This window comes from Diceros bicornis, chromosome 5, assembly GCF_020826845.1.
Source record: "Diceros bicornis minor isolate mBicDic1 chromosome 5, mDicBic1.mat.cur, whole genome shotgun sequence".
Taxonomy (NCBI): domain Eukaryota; kingdom Metazoa; phylum Chordata; class Mammalia; order Perissodactyla; family Rhinocerotidae; genus Diceros; species Diceros bicornis.
In genome coordinates this window covers 97,936,447-97,957,806 of record NC_080744.1, presented here as the reverse complement: position 1 = coordinate 97,957,806, position 21,360 = coordinate 97,936,447, and the positions used below count along the sequence as shown (strand labels likewise).

Below are 21,360 nucleotides of genomic sequence, written 5' to 3'. Positions count from 1 at the left end.
TGAGTTGGGCAAATTTCTTGGTATCTTTGAGCTTCAGTTTCCTTATCTGAAAAATGTGGATAATGGACCCATCCCTTAGAGTCAGAATGAAGAGGAAATGAAATGAGATAATGGACAGAAAGTACCCAGCACGATGCCTGGCACAGTCAGTACTCCAAAAATGCTAAGTCCCTTCCCTCCCTCCATAACTTGATGCCATTTCTAAAGCAATCTAGTAGTAGGTTTTTTTCTAATGCAAACTTTTAAGAAAAGCACTTCCCTTCCCAGAAGTTTAAGAATTTTTATTCTGCACTCTTGTGTCTGTAATTAATAGAATCAAGTCCCCCCAGACACAAATAGAGAGCTGATCTTCCACTAATCTTCACCCCTCCTCCCTGCTCTGTCTCTGGCTGTCGCTGAGGAAGACCAATGAGAGAATGTGCGTTTGTTCCATCATAAGTTAACGACACCAGGAAGCCTCAGGTGTGAAGAGAAATGAGTTTATGGACTGTTCATGCGTCTTCCTTCTTACTCCCCTCTTTCCCTTCCTTCATTCCTTCCTTTATTCTTTCCTTCAGCAAATACTTATGGAAGCCTCCTTCATCCCAAGCACTGTACTCAGTAGAGCCTGGGATGGACACAGATATGATCCCTGGACATATGTTACTCAGGATCTGGGATGAGTCAGTACAGCATGTTGGGCATTGTCGTAGAAGGTGCCACAGGTGCCACAGGCAGGTGGAGAGGGGATGGTGACAGAGAGTCAGCCATGCAAGGTCACATTCGATAGGGCTTTGAACGTGAGTAGAATCCTCCAGGCACAGAAAAGGGGAAGGATGGGCATCACAGAAGGAATACACGTGCAATAGCACAGAGATGGAACAGCGTGTGGTATTTGGGGGAAAGTCCAACTGTTGTCATGTGACCAGGGTAAGCGGGGCTGTAGCTACAGAGACAAGAATTGGGAGATGAGCTTTGAAGAGTAGAAACCAGATACAGAGGATCTTGTGTGCCGGCTCTAAGGAGCATGGACTTTGCTTCATAGACGGTGGTGGACTGTGTTAGTTCTTAAGCGGCAGATACTGTTTTAGGAAGATCACCCCAGTAGGGTGTGCATTTGGAAGAGACTGTCTGCAGGACCAGCTCAGAGCACTGGTGGTGGCAGCGGGAGTGGAGGGAAGAGATGGGGGTGGAGAGATGGTGTCAATGGGACATGGGACTTGGCAGCACCCAGAGATCGGCCGGACGTGAGGAGCGAGTTCCAGGAAGGAGTTGACACGCGCCATTTTCCTCTCTGACCAGACGCAGAGCTGAAGTGGTAGTTTTAAGCATGAGTAGTCCAGTGTCTCTCAGACACCTAAACACGGCTCCAAGGCACGGAGAGATGGACCAGAGCTTAGGAGAGAAGCCGGGACTGTGCAGACCACCAGAGACGTGTGTCGATCATCCCTGGCTCTTCCCACTCACGGCCCTCAACGCGGCCGGTGATGGGTCCACGTGTCCAGGCACCTCCTCCTCCATGGTATCTCAGACCCATCCACTTCCCTCCACCCTGTGTTTGGTTGCAGGGCTCGGGCCGCTGTCATCTCTTGCAGGAATTACTACAGCAGCCTCCTCCTAATTGGGCTCATTCTCTCCCATCTTGTCTGTTCACCCAGTGACAGGGTGACCTTTCTAAATGTACAAATCTGTGTGTGGCCCGCCTCTGCTTAGAAACCTGCAGCGGTTCTCCGTTGCCCTCAAAATCCGTCCCCCTCCTGGTATGGGACCCGAGCCCTGGTTTGCCCTCCAGCCGGGTCACACTCTGGCCCTCATCCATCCAGGGCCACCTGTAGGTCCCTGGGTGGAACACGCCCTCTGCACTGCCGGGTCTTTGCACAGACTGATCCGCTTGTCAGGAATGCTTGTCAACCCCACCTCCAAGCCCTACGCCTGGTTAACTACTAACCTGGTTAACTACCAACTCTTCCCCCTCTGGTCTCAGCTGCAGTCTCTGGAAAGCGTTTTCTCCTTGCCATCACGAGGAGAGGGACCCCTCTTGAGGGTTTTGATTCTAGCTCTGCTTCACCCTGTGACAGCAGCTCACAGCTGTGGCCCTCTCTCCAGCCGTGCTGTGGGCCCCTTGTGCTGGGAATGGTCTTGTTTCCCAGCACAGGTGCAGTCCCAGCGTGGAGCTGAATCAGAGCAGGAGCTCGGGAAATACTTGCCAAGTGACTCCATGAATCAGTCAGTGCACGGGGGTGAAACAGGTTGCCCCTGTCTTGTCTGTTGATGAAAGGGAAGGCCTAGCTCAGACCCCGGCTTTTGGCACATGTTAAGGGACAGAGACGCACGTGAGAACCAGGGGGCACCTGAGAAGGGGCACTGTGGGAGGTGGTGGAACCAAAATCAAATGTAGTCCTAGAAGTCAACAAGACGGTTCCAGAGAGAGAGTGGACAAGAGTGGCGATGCCCAGGTGGGACTGAGACCTGAAGGCCCGTCGGGCTGGGCTTGGACGTACAGACTTGGCCGTGCAGTGACTGCCATCGGTGAGGAAAGCTGAGGAGGGAGAGAGAAGTAGGAAGGCACTGTGTGTGTGGGGAGCTTTAGAAGCTGGATGGCGGCGGGGAGGAGAGGTAGACATGTGGCTGGAGGGGAGTAGACTAGTTTCCTGGGGCTGGCATAACAGAGTACCACGGACTGGGTGACTTAAACAACCGGAACTTATTTTCTCACATTCTAGAGCCTAGAAGTCCGAGGTTAAGATGCTGGGAGACGGGCTGGCCCGGTGGCGCAGGGGTTAAGTTCGTGCACTCCGATTTGGCAGCCCAGGGTTCGCTGGTTCGGATCCTGGGTGCAGACCTATGCACTGCTCATCAAGCCACACTGAGGCAGCGTCCCACGTAGAGCAACCAGAAGGATGTACAGCTATGACATACAACTGTCTACTGGGGCTTTGGGGAGAAAAAAGGAGAAAACAAAGGAGGAAGATTGGCAACAGATGTTAGCTCAGGGCCAATCTTCCTCAAAAAAAACAAAAAGATGCTGGCAGAGTCAATTTCTTCTGAGGCTTCTCTCCTTGGCTGGTGGACGGCCGTCTTCGCCCAGTGTCTTCACACCATCTTCCCTCTGTGTGTGCCTGTGTCCACATTTCCTCTTCTTATAGGAATACCAGTCTTGTTGGATTAGGGCCCACCCATATGACCTCATTTTAAGTTAATTGCCTTTTTAAAAGCCCTACCTCCAAGTACAGTCACGTTCTGAGGGCCTGGGGGTTGGGACTCCAACATGTGAATGTTGGAGGACACACTTCAGCCCTGATAGGAAGGCAGGGTGGAGGGAGCTGATTCGTGGTGGCAGGACTCCAGCAGGGAGTCACTGTGGTGGCGAGGCCCTGCCGGCAGCCGGAGCACTCGGAACGGCAGTCATCTCCCCGAATCTGTGAGGACAGTTCCTGTGTCTCCCACGCCCTTGCCGCCAGCAGAGGTGGCTGTGCGTCCACCCGCTCTGAGCAACAGTGGACCAGCTTGTGCTCAGCCCTCAGCTTCCAGACTGAGGTGGGCGTCTGAGATGTCAGCCCCTCATCTCTCCAGCTGGTGCTGCTCCTCATTGAATTTTGCCACAGTTCTGAACCAGGCCTGTCCTCTCTTCTCAGCCAATTGTGGGTTTTTAGATTTCCAGATCTGGCCAGTGCACACGGTCCTATGAAAGAGTTCTCCTGGCCCTTGGAGTTCCATGGGAGAGTGTTAGGAAAAGACATTTCTGATAGCCAGATGCATTTTTTTACAACAGAATTCTATGTGCCCAGTAGATTTAAATCTCTCTTGTGCTAACATGGGGATTTGGATCTTTCCCTGATTTTATAGAACCCTTGACCAATTGTTACCATGCAGTGTTTGAAAAGCATCAGTGGTGAGGCATTAAAGGCAGTGTATGTGTTTTATTAAATCCCCTGATGTCTCAGGCACACTCTTTATTTCTCAGGGGTGTGTGTGTGTGTGTGTGAGCGTGTGTGAGAGAGAGAGAGAAGAGAGAGAGGGTCTCCCTGGACACTTTCTAGCCTCACCTCAGATTAACCCAGTGCCCACTCATCAGGCAGGAGCGAGTGGCCTGTTGTCAGCGTGGCTGTTGGAAAGAGCAAGATGGGACGGGATGGGGCCTGTCCTGCCACCCAGAGTTTGACAGAGAGCCCATTGCCTACAAAATGTTATTGAATCGTTTGGAACAAGAAAAATTTCCCAGGATTTTTGGTGAGCCTTGATATAAACTAATCCTCTTGGGTTCAGTCTTAAAAATGTTTTAGACAAAATTCTGCTCATTTTTCCTATCTCGTTTTTCCATCGGGTATTCTCTGTCGAGTGTGGACAGAAGCAAGGTTGCTCTCGTTTACAGATTAATTTGCTGATTCCCACAGAGAGACCCATCTTCTTGTCTGAGCAGCACCCACATGCCTTCCCTCCCAAACCAGCTGGTGCTGAGAAGCACTTGGCTGATGAGACAGGCGGGAAGGGCCGTGGCTGTCGGCCTCTGTGGAAGGATCTTGTGGAATGCCATTTGTGGCTTCAGCCAAGTTACTCAGAAGGCAGTGAGGCTGGCAGTGGCCAGGGCATGCTGAGGTGAGGCTCGTCCTCCGGCAGGGCCAGATTCCCTTAAAAGGCAGCTGGGGACTGAGGGAGAATCTGGGGTGGCAGGGACCGCTTCTCTGATGTCATGCCTGCACCCATGCTGCCAAGGGAGGGCTTCTCCCAGCCCACAGATATGCCTCCACCAAAGCCTCCACTAACGGTCACAAAGGGCAATGGGGGCTCTGAGGCTTAAAGCCCCTGGTCACCTGGCAGGTGCACCCCTGGAAGAGCCACCCTCCCGCCCAGTACCTGCACTTTCGCCAGAGAGCTCCCGTTTCTCTTTCACCCGTTAGGCCCTCAGGTGCAAAACTGACTTATTATCTATCAGTCAGAGTGAGAAACGGGTCAGCGAACACATCCAGCCGGCTCTGGATGGAGGGTGCCTTCCAGAAGTACGGGGCACTCTGGGCTACAGTGTTCTCGGGTCTCACAGAGCCGCGAGGTGGCTGTTGAAGGATGTGTCCTGTACGTGGGGTCTTTCAGCTGAAAGTGGACAGAGCAGCGGGCAGTTCCAAGGGCGGCCCTCGGAAGTCTGGTCGCAGTGGCAAAGCCAGCACCACGGTCAGCAGAGCGGTGAGCAGCACTCGCACCAGCAGCCCGGTCAGACTGAAGTGTTCCAGGTAAATCGAGCGAGCACCGCCTTCTTGTAGGTACCTGCACCTCTTCTCTGCTTCCCTTCCCCCTCAGTCTCTGCGCAGCTCCGACTGCCGATGGCCGTTGTGAGTTCTGGCCCAGCCAGACTCGGGCAAGTCGGACCCCAACGGGGCAGGTCAGGAGTGGAAGGCCCAGCTCTTCTCCTGGTTAAGTGCAGGATGTGGCCTGCTGGGTGACGATGCCCGGGCACCTAGCAGCTGTGTTTTGTGAGATGTTCCTGGCCCATCCCTGGTGCCCGGACAGACCTGGCCTGACTGTGCGGCTACAGTGGACACCGCCAGCAGCTGCGCAGAGCAGGACTTGCCCCCTTGCGGTTTTCTTGGCTCCACTTTCAGCCAGAAAAGTTCCCACTGGAGGAATGCTCCAAATGGGGCATGAGCCTGTTGACTGCCCCTCAGCAAGTGCTCAGCCCATCCCACCAGGTCTGCATGAGGGAGAAGCGCCTTCTGTCCTGCCCTAGAGCCCCAGGCCTGCCCTGCAGAGCAAGGAAGGGGCAGGAAGCGCAGACAGGTGGCTTCTGAGACTCCTAGGATCGTAATCCCCCCTTCTAAAGGGATGGCTCTCCATGAACCCCCATCCTCATCCCAAGGTCCTTTCCCGCCAGCTCGAGCAGCATCTTCACAGACAAAGGTCTGGAATCCAGATGTCATTCTTGATCTCCAAAGGAGCAATATCCTTCTAAATACACAAAGAAGTGCCTCACCCAGGCCTAGCCTGGCCTCCCCTGACCTACAGTGATTGTCTCCCCTTCCTCCTCCTGTAAGGCTCGCCCTTGCGCATCCTTATGCCTCACAGCAGCTGCATTTGGCAGAATTCCCTAATCTTGCTCTTAATGGTCAAGATGCTAAAAAGAATTTTTGGCCAAATAAGTTTTTGAAACACTGTTAAACAAAGTTATTCAGTTTCTTGACTGTGGGACTTATCAGAGCCTTTATTATACTAATGAGGACTGAGGATTTTTAGGAGGTAGGCAAAGTATGCCTTGTTTCCCAAATTTGTTTGTCCACAGAATTCTTTTCTCCCAGAGCATCTCATGGGCTGTGAATTCGACAGAACACACTTTGGGAAATTTGCCACAGGGATTGAAATGTAGCTACTCCCATTTCCTGGATGAGGATTCTGAGGGCAGAAAACTTGAAGGACTTGTGAAAAGTGAGGTCTAACCGTACAGGGACTTGGCCTTGCCCTTGATAGATGCGATGAAGACCGGCCCCACAGATCTCCTCCACATGCCATCCTCCTTCTGCCCCTCCCTGCTTTGCGTTTCTGTTGCATTTTGATCATCGACTTTGTGTATCTTGCTGGGTGCCAGGCTGAGTTCTCCCTACCATCCAGGCTCTTGTCTGCCCTGTGTCCGGGCTCAGCTTTAAACAGACAAGGGTTGCATCCTAAAGTTGTGTTTACCTGCTGGAATGACAGCTCGCAGGCAAGAGAAGCTTCCCAGGGTCTCAGACGTTTGAGGACCCCTGCGAGCGATCCTCCGAGGGCAGGGGCGTGTCCCTGGGATGCCCCGTTAGCGATGACTGTGCGGGCGCGCGGCTTGCTGGGCTCCTGGGACGTTCGGGTGCCGAGAGGCTGCGCCGACTCCCCTGCGGCTTTCTTTCCTTCTCTCCTGCAGGACATGCTGCCCATGCCCGGAGACCCCACCCAGGGCACTGGGAACTATAACATCGAAGACTTTGCTGACCTGGGCATGTTCCCGCCCTTCTCTGAGTAGCTGCAGATACAGCGGGGCCCCCACCCGGCAGCAGCCCCCTCGCTGTGACATCGCCGCCCGAGTGAGCAGGGGCCCCCTCGCCCCGCCTGCCCCGTCACAGGACCCCCGGCGGAAGGCGTCTCACCTCCGCGTCCCCTCGGCACAGCATCGCTCAGCTCTCGCCCACCGCCGCCGCTGCTCAGCCGCCGACCAGGGGCCCTGGTAGACATTGGGGGCGGTTGTATTTATTGTATTTTATGTGGGTGTGCTTGGGAGGTGAGCCCATTGGGTCTTTAAAATCTAGTTGTGAAGAATCTTGTAATAGACAACTTTCACCTATGAAAAGTTCCGTTGCAGCCCAGAGTGCCCAGGCAGCACCCCAGGCTGCCCAGGAGGCTGGAGTCAGGCTCCTTGCTGCCTTTACCTTCTGCGGATGGGCGGGGTTCAGGGGTATTGGGAAAAGAGGCAAGTGGAGTGCACAGCCTTTGCTCCCCAAGCTGGAGACTAGGAGCACAGGGACGCGAGGGGGGACGCCGGCACCGGCCTCCCGCAGCTCAGCCAAGTCTGCCTGTGTGCCCTCCTGCTGTGGGAGGGGTGTGCTTTGTGCAGTGTGACATGACTCCCGTACTGACAGATGGGCTGTGCCCCGTCTGCCGTGTGTGCCCAGAGTGAGCTTCTAGAATCCGGGGTGCCTAGTGAGTGAGGGCCCGGACGTGCAGCCCCAGCTCAGCTCACAGCACCCTGGTTGGAGGAAGCTTGGCCAGGGTCTGGGCGCCAGGGTGACAGGCCAAGGTGAGCGGCAGGCACATCCCAATGACACCATAAATCGTGGCTGGGAACTTGCTCGCTTTAATAGGTCAGTTCTTTGGTCCAAGCCCTTTGGTGCGGATTGGAGGAGTCCTCCTCTGAGAGAAAGCAGCTGCCTCCTCCCACAGGAGACCCCAGGAAACCACTCACCTTCTCTCACTAGGGTCTGAAGAGTGACGACTCCTGGTTGTTGCTCATCCTTACTCCATCGGTGAGGGACAGACTTCGTCCCCACCAAGTGCCTGTGGGAGGCCCACGCTGAGGTCACAGAGGCCCTTCTGTAGAGGGTGAATGGGCAGGCAGGACGGCCAGCCTCCTCTTCCTCTGTACCCTGCAGACACGCTGCCCCAAGCCCAGCCTGGGTGAATGTCTCTGCTCAGGGGCCATGGAGATGGTGTAGGAGTGAACCCCGTACATGGAGATGGGGACCTGAGACGCTTCCCTCCAGGCCACCAGAGCCTTCTTTCTTCAGCCAGCGGGGAACAGTGGCAGCTGGGAAGGACAGAGTGCAGGTGTGTGGGGCAGGAGACGTGGTTCTGGTTCTGGTTCTGGTTCTGTCACACACTCACCAGGGCCTTGAATTCCTCAGGCAGTCTCAAGACAGAAGTAAGACCTGACTTCTAGAAACTTCTTCCTGGCTGACCTCTGAGCCCATGGCCCCTGGCTTGCCGTATTTCCCTCAGAGTTGAGATTGGTTTAAGCGTCCCTCCCCTGCTTTTACTCACCTCTCCCCTCCATGCCCTTTACACTAAGGAGGTCTCTCTTAGCCTCTCTTGTTTCTTCTTCTCCTGACACTCAGCCTCCTGTTTTGCATCATTGTCCCATCAGCTTGCCAACTCCCATAGGGAAATAAGCTACACAGGGCTGCCTGGGGGCAGGGGGAGGTGCCCGCCCCCAGGAAGGCCCCGTGTCCCTCTCAGAGAGTGCCCTCAGGTGGACCTCCTCAGGCCCTTGGCTCAGAAACCACCCGCATATCCCTCCCCTCGGATCACGGAGGGCCGGACGGAGTGGAGCTGGTCCCAGGCTGCCTGAGTGCGGTGAGCCCCGAGTGCAGGGGTTGCTGGGGAGCGTTTGCTCTGACACTCTGAAGGCTCTGCTTTGAACGCCAGCCCTGTCTGGCATCCGGGGGGCTCCACCTATAAAAGTCCAACGTTGTTTGGGAGAATGCCTTGGCTGGGAGCCAGCTTTGCGTGATGCCACTCTCAGACTCTATGCTGACACTGACTTGAGAGTTTCCGGAGCAGCTTTAATCCTCCATGTACAGTGGAGATTGGGTCTTGGGTTTACATGCATATGATGCCATTTTGCCCTCAGGAGCCTTTGACTTCTGGGGAGTAGGCAGTGGTGGAGACTCCACACCCCCTAACGGTACCAGACCCAGAAGGGGCTCCCCTCCCGGCCCTGCCCCGGGCCACCTCTGCCTCTGCAGCCTCGAGCTCGCCCCAGGCAGTGAACATAATTATTCCCAAGAAAGGCACAATAATAGCTTTTGGATCAAAGAATGGTTTCTTGGTGAAGTGAAAGACAGAACTTTTGTGACCTTTAGCCTGTGAGTTTGGAAGTTCTAGAGGTTTTATGTTCGTTTTTTCCTTCTGTTTTTTGGAGGGAACTTGGGGACTTTCTTAGATGCGCACATTAGGTGGACACGCTGTGCCGTGTATCTGGTCTGTGCTGGGCAAGGAGGGGATGCAAAGAAATAGAAGATCCTTGCTCCCAATGACCTTTCATTTACTTCTCTCACGTAAACAAAGGGTCAGGGTTCAGACACTCAGTTCTTGGCCCTGGAAGGCGAGGATTCGTGGGTAACTGAAAGCCAGACATACTGGGGAGCATCATGACTAAACAGACCCGCCTCCTCCCTTCCAGCTTCGGCCTAGGAGCACTGGGGGGAGTCTGATTGGAATCTGATGGGCCATCTGGGGTTCTGTCTTCTCTGTGCCCTACTCCACTTTGTGGTTGTGGTTCTTAGAAGCCATCATGTGGCCAATAAGAAAACAGACGGGACTGGGAGGATCCCATACCCAAAGGATTCCCTCCCCAAGGAATTTTGAGACAAACTGGAGTAAGAATTAAAGCCCTAAAGGGTCTAATTATCCCAGTTTGGAATAGAACCTCCCATGCCAGTTCTGCCCACCCAGGAGGCCAGAATGCACATGGGCACTTGTTGCAGCCTGTCCTTCAGCCTGTGCCCAGCCCAGCTTCCTCTCCTACTAAAGACGGAGCTGAAGCTGCCTTGGGAAGGGGAAAGGCACCTATCACTTTGTTTGGCTCTGTGACTCATTTCCTCCTCACAGCTCATCTTGTTGACTGGACCATCAGCTGGCTCTCAGGCTAAGCAAGCAGGCTTTCCACAGAAGAGGGCCATGCTGGGGCTGCCTGAGACATTGGCAAGAACGTAAACACAGCCACATTGAGATTCAACCAAGACTTGGTTAGTGACTATGATAGTGGCTAAGGACATTCTAGAACATTCTATGTATATGTCACTTCCCACTAGTTTTGTTTTTTGCTTTGGTTTCAGGAAGTGATAAGCATCACAAATAGCTGCATTCTTCTCCACTTTCTAATATATCAAACTCAACCCTTTTGCTATTTCATGGATACCTGTTGCAAATAATGGAAGGATTCTAATAGTCAATGGAACTTACATCGGGGAGCTTAAATCCTCCGTGCCAGTAAACAGGCTGTGTGTTCCCCAGATTAGCTACATTTGACAATATAAGTGTTCCTGCTAGCCTTAGCCAAGAGATGAGGCAGGTCCAGGGAAATGACTGATGTTCCCGGTCCTCCACGTCAGCACTTGGGCCAGCAGATGAGCTCTGCCAGGACAGTGAACACTTACCCACTTGCTCCTTAGCAATTATGCCCCGTCACATAGGCAAGACCAAGCTGGTTACCTAACAGCTCTAGCCAGTAACAAGTCAGGGTAGAAACGTTCTTTGTTTTACCGGAAAATATGGGTCATTAGGTCGCTGTGTCCTGACGGAGTAGGGTCCACTCCCCTGCCTTCCCCCACCAGATCTTCATCTTGTGTACTAAGTGCCCTGGGCCACCTGCTGTCCGCCTTCTCTCGACGGCCTGGGGTCTAGGGAACGTGGAGAGGACCCGCTGGGGTGCAGGCATGTTTCCACATGTAGGTGTGCCTGGGTCTTGTGGCCAAAGCTGGTATTGTGGTCGAGCACCAGCCAAAGCCTGTGGGCATGGACTGTGGACGCGGCCGACGAAGGTCTGGCAGGCGGTGCAGGAGCAGAGCAAGGTGCTTCCTGCAACCATCTCATTTTCCTTTAGAAACAAGAGGTTTCACAGACGGGCTTCCTTGAACAATTTAAGCACTTGATCATTTCTCTTTTAGCTTTTCTCCTTATGGATGTGACCTGTGCTGTGGATAAATCACCATTTGTATTTCTTGAATGTTCTTGATGACTAACAGGTATTAAGTCAGTTGTGTACATGTGTAACTAATGTAACTGCCTTTTAAAATTTCATTACAATAAAGATGACTTTGCTCTGAACAACGAGTAGCCCGGGCCAATGTGGTAATTGAACAGTTCGTGGAACCTACCCTTGGAATGTGGGGTATATCTTGTATGCCCCCTTCCTGAGGGCTGTTTCATGTCATAGCCAGGGAAGGGCATGGCACACATGTATGCTAACGAGTGACCGTGTTGAGGGGTCTGGTACATAATATAAGAAAAGAAACTAATAATTCTTGAGCTAGTATGTTAGGCAAGGGTCTCTAGAAGACTCTTTGCAAATGCTATTTTTGTTATCATTTCAAACCTGTGCTATGTGGTTATTATTCCTGATTTATAGATTAAGAAACTGAGACTCAGAGAAGTTAAGTGACTTATCTAAGAACACACAGGAAGGGAATAACAGAATCAGGATATGATCTTGGGTCTCATTCCAAAACCCTTTATATGTTCTCCTCTTCAAACACTTTTATTATTTTCTTTTTTAAGTTCTCTCAAAATTAAGTTGGTATTTTAATATGCTCAAACCTTTAGTAAATACTTACAAATTCTAACCTTTCTCTGTTGAAAGAGGACCATTTGGATGCTAGCAAAATGACGGACTAAAATCACTTAAAAGCTCTTTTCCATCAAAGATCTAGCATTGCTATTTTTTTTTACAGCTTTTTATTGAGCTGTATTTTATTGACATAAAATAAACTGCAAATATTTAAAGTGTACATGGGAGAAAAATTTATGACCTTGAGTTGGGCACAGATTTCTTAGACACCACACCAAAAGCATGATCTATAAAAGAAGAAAATGATAAATTGGACTTTAAAAATTCAAACCTTTGGAGCCGGCCCCATGGCGTAGCAGTTAAGTGCGGCCGCTCCGCTTCGGCGCCCCGGGGTTCATAAGTTCGGATCCCCAGGTGCACACCTACGCACCGCTTGTCAAGCCATGCTGTGGCAGCATCCCATATAAAGTAGAGGAAGATGGGCATGGATGTTAGCCCAGGGCCAATCTTCCTCAGCAAAAAAGAGGAGGATTGGCAACAGATGTTAGCTCAGGGCTAATCTTCCTCACAAAAAAAAACATTCAAACCTTTGGGGCTGGCCCCATAGCCTAGTGGTTAAGCTTGGCACGCTCTGCTTTGGCAGCTCTGGTTCGTTTCCCAGGCATGGACCTACACCACTCATCGGCAGCCATGCTGTGGCAGCGTCCCACATACAAAATAGAGGAAGATTGGCACAGATGTTAGCTCAGGACAAATCTTCCTCAGCAAAAAAAAAAAAGAAAGAAAAAAAATTCAAACGTTTGTTTTTCAAAAGACACTATTAAGAGGATGGAAAGATAAGCTACTGACTGGGAGAAAACATTTGCAAATCATATATCTGACAAAGGACTTACATCCAAAATATGTAAAGAACTCTTACAAATTAATAAACTACTCAGTACAAAACAGGCAGAAAATTTGAACAAATACTTCGCCAAAGAAGATACACAGTGGCAAATAAGCACATGGGAAAATGGTTAGCATCGTTAGTCATCAGGAAAACGTAAAGTAAAACCCTAATGAGAAACCATTCTAACTCCACTAGCCACTAGAATGGTTGAAATTTTAAAAAACTGACAATAGCAAGTGTTGTCCAGCATATGGAGCAACTAGAACCCTGTACATGCCAAATGGTACAGCCACTTTGCATAACAGTTAGGCAGTTTCTTATCAAGTTAAGCATACACTCACCATATGACCTAGCCTTTCTACACCTAGGTATTTGCCCAGGAGAAATGAAAACATATTTCCACACAAAGACTTGAATAGGAATATTCTTTGAGCTTTATATGTAATAGCCAACAGCCAGAAACAACCTAAATGTCCATCAGCAGGTGAGTGGATAAACAAATTGTGACATATCCATATAATGGAATATTACTCAGCAAAGAAAGGGAACAAAGTACTGATACAAGAAACAACATAGATAGATCTCAAAGACATTGTGCAGAGCAAAAGAAACCAGGCACAGTCGTACCGTATGATTCCATTTGTATGAAACTCTAGAAAAGACATATCCAATCAATAGTGGCAGGGAGCGGATCAGTGGCGCTGGGCCGGGAGGAGGGGAGGGGAGTAAGCAGGAAGAGGCGAAAGGAAACTTTTGAGGTGATGAGAAGGTTCTAGATTTTGACTGTGTTGTGGTCACAAAGATGTATTCAAATAACCAAGCTCATCAGACTGTTCTCTGAAGATGGGTACTTTATATTATGTGTAAATTGTATCTAAATTAAGTTGATGTGAAAATAACCACAAGAGAGTTTTTTGTGGAATTTGACAAGGTTATCCCAAATTTCACATGGAAGAAAAAAAGAAAAATAATAGCCAATAAATTTTGTTGAATAAGATATACAAAAAGAAGAGGAAGAAGAAGAAAAGGTGGAGAAAGATGGAGCATTCAACCTACCAGGCATTTGGAAGCTTCATAATTAAAAGTGTGGGGTTGGAATGGAGAAGGGAAACTAGATCAACAGAACACAACAAAGAACCTAGAAATACACACACATTCAGAAAGAAAACTGTTATTTGGAAAAGACAACATTACAAATCATGGGACCAGATAGACTTCCAATAAAGGGTGCTGGAGGAAAAGCACACAAGAAAAGAAGTAATTTTGTCCTTATCTTACACAATATACACAAAGTAAATTCCACAGGGGTGAAAACATCTGAATGTTAAAAAGCAGTATCTGTAAAACATTTAGAAAAAAAAATCTAGGAAAATATATTCATGAAATCAAGTCAGCAAAGGATTTCTTAAACCAGGCACAAAGACCACAAACCATGGAGTAAAATATAGATGTGTTTGAACTCACTAAAAAATATTCAGCTTAAAGAAATGGAAAAGACAACCAGTAAACTGGTAGTAAATATTTGCAATTTGTATACCGGCAAAGTGGTATTCAGAGAGAGAGAATTCAGATCATATGAAGGACTCATAATAATCAATAAGAAAAGTACAAACTCAACAGATCAATAGCCAAAGGGTTTGAACTGTCCATTCATAGAAACTCAAATGGCTTTCGCTATATTAGGAGAGGCTGAACCTCACTAGTGTCAACCTGTAAAAGCAGAAACCAGGTTAAGAGGCAAAGGATTTATTTGGGATCAAAGAATGACAATTAGGGGAGCACAGATTCAGGTAGAAGCCCAAACAGTGTCCCACTAGGGAGCAAAAGTCAGGGGCTTTTAAGGCAAAGAAGGAAGATTGTATCACAAAGAATGTTAATTGGAGCTGGAGGCAGAGAGCTAGTCGTGGCTACGCATTGAGTGACTATTGATTCTATCGTCAGAAAGTCCGCAGTCCTCGATCTTTGTGGTCAGGATGTCCTTTCTGCTGCTGACTCCTCAAACAATAGCTTGTAAAACACTTGCCATTTTGGCCCAGTCCAAGGTTCAAGACAGCACGGCAGTTTCTCTGGAAAGGCAGCTTCAACTCCATTCAAAATGGCTCCATCATAGTCAATTTTGAGACTGGTCATTAAGGGAAATGCAAAATTAAAACAAGATAACTGTGTCACTCAGTTTACTAAGCCTTATAACACAATTGTTGTTGAGGATATGGGGAAACAGGGACACTTCCCTTGCTGGTGGGAAACAGGACAATTGCTGTGGAAAGTGTTAGGCAACATCCCGGAATGTCAAAGATGAACAAACTCTCTGACTCAGCGCTCCCAGCTCCTAGTCTCTGTCCTAGGACACCCCTTGCGTGTGCGCGCGGTAAGAGGTAAAAGGATGTTCGTTGTGCTGTTTGTAATAGTGAGAAGTGGGAAACAGTCCAACAATCCTTCAGTAGAGAAATGAAGAGACTGATTTAGTCACACGAAGGAATATGTTGCAGCAGTTAAAATGATCTTGTGGCAGCATGGAAAAATTCTAAAAATATCATATTGAATTAAAATGCTGTACATTTTATAACTCAAGGCAATCACATATTTTGTGCATAAATAGACATGTAATAAAAGTTCATAAAAAAGAACTGGACTGATAGTTACAGCTCCAGATAGAGAGGGAGGAGAGGTGAAGGAGTGGCTTTTGTGGTTGAATTCCTTAAAACAGATTAAGCATGAGAGAAAAGAGAAAGGGAGAGAGAGGTGTTGATCAGAGAACAAAGGGAGGAAGAAAAGTATCTGAAGAAATTATGACAAAATGTTAAACAGCTGTTTCATCTTGGTAGTGAGCAAAGATGAAACCAATCTGCTGTATGAGGGAACTATTTAATAATTACACATGACTCGGTAAGTGAGAAAACAGCTGCTTAGTCTCACTAAGTAGTCAGGGAAATGTGAATTAAAGTAACAATAAAACGGCATTTCTCACGCACATTCTCCCATGGATTGGCAAAAGCATGAAAGAGTGATCATACCTACCACAGGTAAGAATGCGTGGGAAAAAATTTTCTTACATATTTTTGATAGAAATGTAAGTTTTTACAACCTATTTTGAGAGTATGTGGCCATATCTATTAATTCAAAAGAAACGTATCTTTGACTTAGCCATCTCAATTCTAGACATCCTTCCTAGTGAAATAAAAGCCTTGAGATGTACAGGTATATGTATAAGAATGTTTATTGCAGCAATATTTTGTAGTGGGAGAAAAGTGTAAATTTAAGCCCACTAATAGAGGAATAAATGGGTAAATTGGAGAACATCTATATCATTAAATATTATATAGTATTACCTCAATATAGTAACAAAAGCAATAATCAGAAAAGCATAAATAATATTAATCCATTTTAATAAAACAAACAATAACAAAAGCCCATTGTGTAGGTTCATTTGTGAGTACCTGGTTGTATACGTTCATATGTGTGCACATATAGAAAATGTATAAAATATTCACATTAGGCTGTATTTGGAGGGGAGAGAATGGTCACAGGGGTTGTGGAAGCAGAGAGAGTAAGCAAAAATGAAAATAAATATGTTAAGTATGATAACTGGACAGTTGCTCTGGGCCCATTGCATTTACATAAAATTATTTATAAGTGTGTATTTATATGGATAAAAGATGTGTAAAAATATGGTAATGGCACTATCAGCATGATGGACTCCAAGGTGAATTTTCTTTCTATCCTTGTAATTTTTAATATTATTTGTTTTACAAAGAATATATATGACTTATAAAATCATGAAAAATAATAAAAAGCAAATTGTCTGTCAGATAGGAAAATAAAGGATTAGCCACATACCTTGAAATCGTGAAATACTTAGGAATTCAGACACCAAGGGGTGCAAAAGAGAAGTGTGCCCTTGTGCAGTGGTTAGAATGACCCATAGCTGGCCACATCTGTGACAAATGGGAAGGTGAGAGAGTCACAGGCAGGGACAGGGGAGAAGAAATAGTGAATAAAGGCCCAGCACTTGCCAGGACCCTGGCTAGTACTTCACCTGTAGTCTATTTCAATCCTCAGAATAAACTAAACAAAAACATACTCTTGGCATAGGTAGAACAATAGTAATTATTTTCCTGAATTTACCAATAATACATGCTCATGATTTTTTAAGTGGACAGTATAGAAAAGTATGAAGAATGAAAGATTTTATTCCAATTCATGCTTATTGGTGACTGGGCCAAGTGGGTAGGGAGAGGTGAAAGGGGTCGAATGCAGGGAGGTGGGAACGCTGGGCCAGCTCAGAATTCAGGGAGGGAATACAGCTGCCAGAAGAACCAGCATGCATTCTCATGCTGCTACCTAGACTTCCATCGCTTCCCTCCCAACTCCCCTCCCAAAAAGTGAAGAGAAAGAGTTGGCTCCTCATCTTCCACTAAGACAAAAATAAGGTTACCTCTCTTGTTACCGTTTTGAAGCCTAACAGCTGTGAGCTTATTTCTCCTGCAAACACTCTCAAGCACATTCTCAGTAAACACTTGTGGAGCACCTGCCACCTGCCTTGCAGAGGGCTGAGGCTACACTGGGAAGACCCGACAGCATCCGTAGGAGCCCCATCCGCAGGGAGAGAGACAACCAAACAGAAAAAGATGTTCCAGAATGTGCTAAGGGTTGAGGTGGAGGGCACCCTTCAACACAGATGGGGAGCGGGGAGTCCGGGAAGGGCTGAATAGGTCATAACATTGTGATTAGCATGACTTAACCAACAAGGCCCAGATGGGGCCCGTCAAAAACGGAGTCACCCACTGGACACACAGCTTGTTGACTCAGCTTTTGCAGAAAGCACTTAATGGGTTCCCATCTCCAAGCCCAAGACCCTTATAAGTCATGAAATAGGGTACGCCACCCCTCAGCAGGGCTCCAGATTAAAATGACTGGAATGCAGCCTGCCCCTGGCTCTACAGCCCAACTCCTAATTCTTCCCACACATTTCACTGACGAGTCAAATATATATGCCAAAAACAAAGAAACGTGATCTAGGGCTGATGAGGAAGGGCATACAGCATTTCATCAAAGCAATTTATTAGAGCATAAGCATTTCTCTCCCACAAGGCTCCTTGAGAGCAGAAGCCATGTCTATTCATTGTTCTCATGGAATCTCCACAGCTGTAAATGGCTACCATGTTTTCATCTGGCCGTGTCTGAGCCCATGGAACTGCGCTATGTCAGTGATGATGTCATACAATGGTTGCCTTAGACCCAGCTACTCTCCTGGGAGGTGTGGTTCTGAGAACTCCCTGTGGAAGCAAGCATACAGTTACCTGGTCACATCAACTCCGTGAGGAGCCAGGATCCCAAATGCTAAGAAGACACTAGAGACCTTGGAGTTACCGTTTTCCTGGGTTCAGTTCCCATAGGCAGAATGAAGTGTCGATTCGAGACCAGCAGGCCCACCTCCTGGTCATCAGATAAGTGTGAGAGAGACTTTGTCTAAGCGTGGGTGTTGGCACAGGGAGCAGGGCTGGCTCCCTGGAAGGTAGGACAGAAGAGGAGAGAAATAATCTGGGGTGTGGCGCTGAAAAGGCTTTCAGTGAAGGCTACTTCAGGGTTCCTGTTCATCAGTTTCTGCCCAGCACATTGCACAGCACAAGGTACTCAGTGAATGGTCTTTAAGTGACAAGGAATTCATTTTACTTTGGGTCCTAAGCATTTGCCAGAGCAGGCAGACGCAGGTTCCCCAATTGTCCCGGTCTACAATGAGTTCACAGTGACTGGTGGCAGCTTGAGAGAGGTTTCTGGATAGGGCTCAGACCTCAACTCTATGCTAGCCATGGGCATGCAAACTTGTATATTCGTTTCTGTCTGCTTCAAGTAGATGGAGAGGGTGGAAGGTGGCAAAGAGCTGGGATGGAGACGTAGTGAGCATTTGGTCTTGATGAAAACTGGCTGAGCTCAAGGGAAAGGGATGGGCTGATGGAGGTAAAGGGAAAGAGGACCAGGGTCAGGAGGACGTGGGGAACAAGAGCCTCAAGTCTGGGATCTTCGAGCCCTGCCCTGATTTTACTATAGATATTATCCAGAAAACTATTGTTCCTTTTGTGTGTACGTGGTGGATGAGGAAGTGTGAGGGGGCAGAGTAGCAAGATAGAGGTAGCATTTAGTCTAAACTGAATCCTCAGGCTCATAAAGGATTCCTAAAGAGCGACATACAGGGAAGAATTGAAAACCCATGAGTAAAGGCAATTCCTGTCACCTGAGAAGACAAGTCCGTGATGCCTGGGGCCAGATGACAGAGAGATGGCATATTCCAGACAGATAACCTGAAGATAAAGAGGAAATGGGAGACCTTGAACTTACACAATGTTACATGTCAAATTTATTCCAGAAAAAAAAAAATTAGAAAAAAAAAGAAGAAATAGGAGAAAGGTAGAAGGTTGGGCTGTGTGGCGGGGGCCAAGATGGAAATGCTGGTCCTCAGTGCGTCCTGGGCCCAAGGATCCTGCAGACCTCACGGGCCCGGGGTCCCAGGGAACTGGGCTTCAGCTAGCCATCAGAAGTAAACAAGGAGGTCATCAGCACAGGATGGGGTGGGAGAGCACAGCCCCTCTGATCAGACCACAGAGGTCCCCATGACTCTGTCACCCTGCTGGGGGGACAGAAGCAGCTGCCAGCAGACCCTCTGCCCATTTTCCTGTGGCCATCTCTCTTTCTGTTTTCATTCTCAGGCACTAGTCTCTTTGTCAAAGGACTGTCTCAGGCTACTGGATCCTACTTTGCCAAAGCACACAGAGCCAGGAGTACCTGAGATTTTACATCTCACCAAGAACAGCCCTTTACCTAGGACTGATGGGTACGGGGGCATCAATATCCCAGCTCCCTCACTCCCTGATAGGGCATCTCTACATTGTAACTTATATTTTCTCCAGAGCATCCTTATGAGGTTAGAATATACTTACCCTCTGTGGAAAGTTTATCTGCTTGATATTGTGGCTTGTTTAGACTTCTCTTCAATCCCACTTCCCAGGGTGAGGCATCCCTCTGAGCCTTCCCTGGCATTTGAGATCAGCTGTCCTGAGCCTCCTGTGAGTGTTGCATCTTCTAGACCTGTGCATTTGTGGGGTGGAGGTGGTGGCAGATGGAAGTGCCACATCCCTACCAGTGTCTCCTTAAATAAATCACTTTCTCAAGAATATTTTTCTTAGGTTCTGCTTCTGAAGAACCTAACCTCAGATAGCGCTGCTGTGACAAACACTAAACTACAGCAAAATAAAGAATAAGACCGTGTAAACACTTTGTTATTCTATCAGAAAAAAAGAAACACAAAAATATATTTTTTAAAACAGCTATACATGCAAAGAATTTAGTCTTTACTTTCAATAAAAATAAATATTTTTAGTAATATTTGGTACTTTAGATGTGGACAGGACTTGGTCCTCAAAGATATTTATTTTTCCCAGGATGAGGGAAAGCAACTTAACCCAGTTTACCTGGGATCTTCCCAGTTTTAGCAGTGAAGATCCCATGTCCTGGAAATGAAGAAAACTAGGACATTTTGTCACCTACCCAGGACCCAGTCATTTGCTGGCAGGAAAGACAGAGCCCCTGGAGAGGAAGGAGGAAGCTGATGAGGTTTTGTAAGACCGCAGAAGGCCAGAGCTGAAGAGGATTTCAGTGACAACAGAGGCCAACATTCTTAGGTAACAGACAGGAAAAGCGGCCCAGAAGTTCAGAAGAATTTTGTTTTGTTTCCCAGAAGTTTTAGCAAGAAGCAGAACCACAAAGATCATATGAGAAGCTGAGGAGTTTTCTAGTTCAAATTCAACTCACCAGACCTGTGGAGAATGACCCCTCCACTTTGACTTGGCACAACCTGACCAGGTCAAATGTGTACGTTCTACCCGTCTGCACCATAAAGGGAGTGGCAACCGAATGCAAATCCGGCCTGGCAGTTTGGTCCACTGAAGGAAATCCTGAGTCTTTGAGGCTGAACTTTCTGAGGAGAAAAACGTCATTTCTACCCTGAGGAAACCAACACAAGATCCCTTGTAGTCTCATTGGATACTCTGAGGACCCTGAGGAGGACGGAGTGGCTGAGACTCTGGGCTCGTCTCTTTGGAAGATAAGGGGAAGAGGCCCCGGGCAGACTCCCTGGAGTGGCAGCCACGACAGAATGCAGCTTCCATGCTTGGCCTGCCAGCGGGGCTCCCAAGCTAGGAGGCTGTTTCAGAGCAAGCCTGGTGTAGTAGTTTCCTCAAACTGCCACAACAAATTACCACCAACTGGGTGGCTTAAAACAACAGAAATTTATTCTCCCACAATTCTAGAGACCAAAAGTCTGAAATCAAGGTGTTGGCAGGGTTGGTTCCTTCTGGAGGCTCTGAGGGAGAATGCATTCCATGCCTCTTCTGAGCTTCTGGTGGTTGCCAGCCACCCTTGGTGTTCCCCGGTTTGTAGCTGCATACCCCCAGTCTCTGCCTCCATCTTCACATGGTCTTCTTCCTGTGATCGTTTCAAATCTCCCTTCCTTTCTCTTATAAGGACACCAGTCATTGAATTTAGGGCCCACCCTAAATCTAGGATGAGCTCATCTCAAGATCTTTAACCTAATTACATCTGAAAAGACCCCAGTTCCAAATAAGGTCATATCCACAGGTACTAGGGGTTAGGACTTGGACATATTTTGGGGGGACACAATTCAACCTACTACACACAGCAAAGGGTGAGGGAGGCTTCCAGTTGCTGGTCTTCCACAAGAATCCAGATGTTCCATCTCAGAAGT

At 48.2% G+C, this 21,360-nt stretch overlaps 1 protein-coding gene across 6 annotated transcripts in view; it reads left to right on the top strand.

Annotated features, from left to right (window-relative positions):
• The window catches only part of ARNT2 (aryl hydrocarbon receptor nuclear translocator 2), a 121,693-nt gene extending 110,431 nt beyond the window's left edge, over positions 1-11,262 (top strand). For 2 of the 6 annotated variants that reach the window (XM_058542603.1, XM_058542601.1), the window contains exons 15-16: positions 5,068-5,204; positions 6,857-7,024. In XM_058542603.1, coding sequence (XP_058398586.1) covers positions 5,068-5,204; positions 6,857-6,955 — 236 coding nt within the window. In that variant the 3' untranslated portion in view covers positions 6,956-7,024. The other 4 variants (XM_058542599.1, XM_058542604.1, XM_058542608.1 and 1 more) reach the window with 4 other exon arrangements.
• Positions 11,263-21,360: the final 10,098 nt, after the last annotated feature.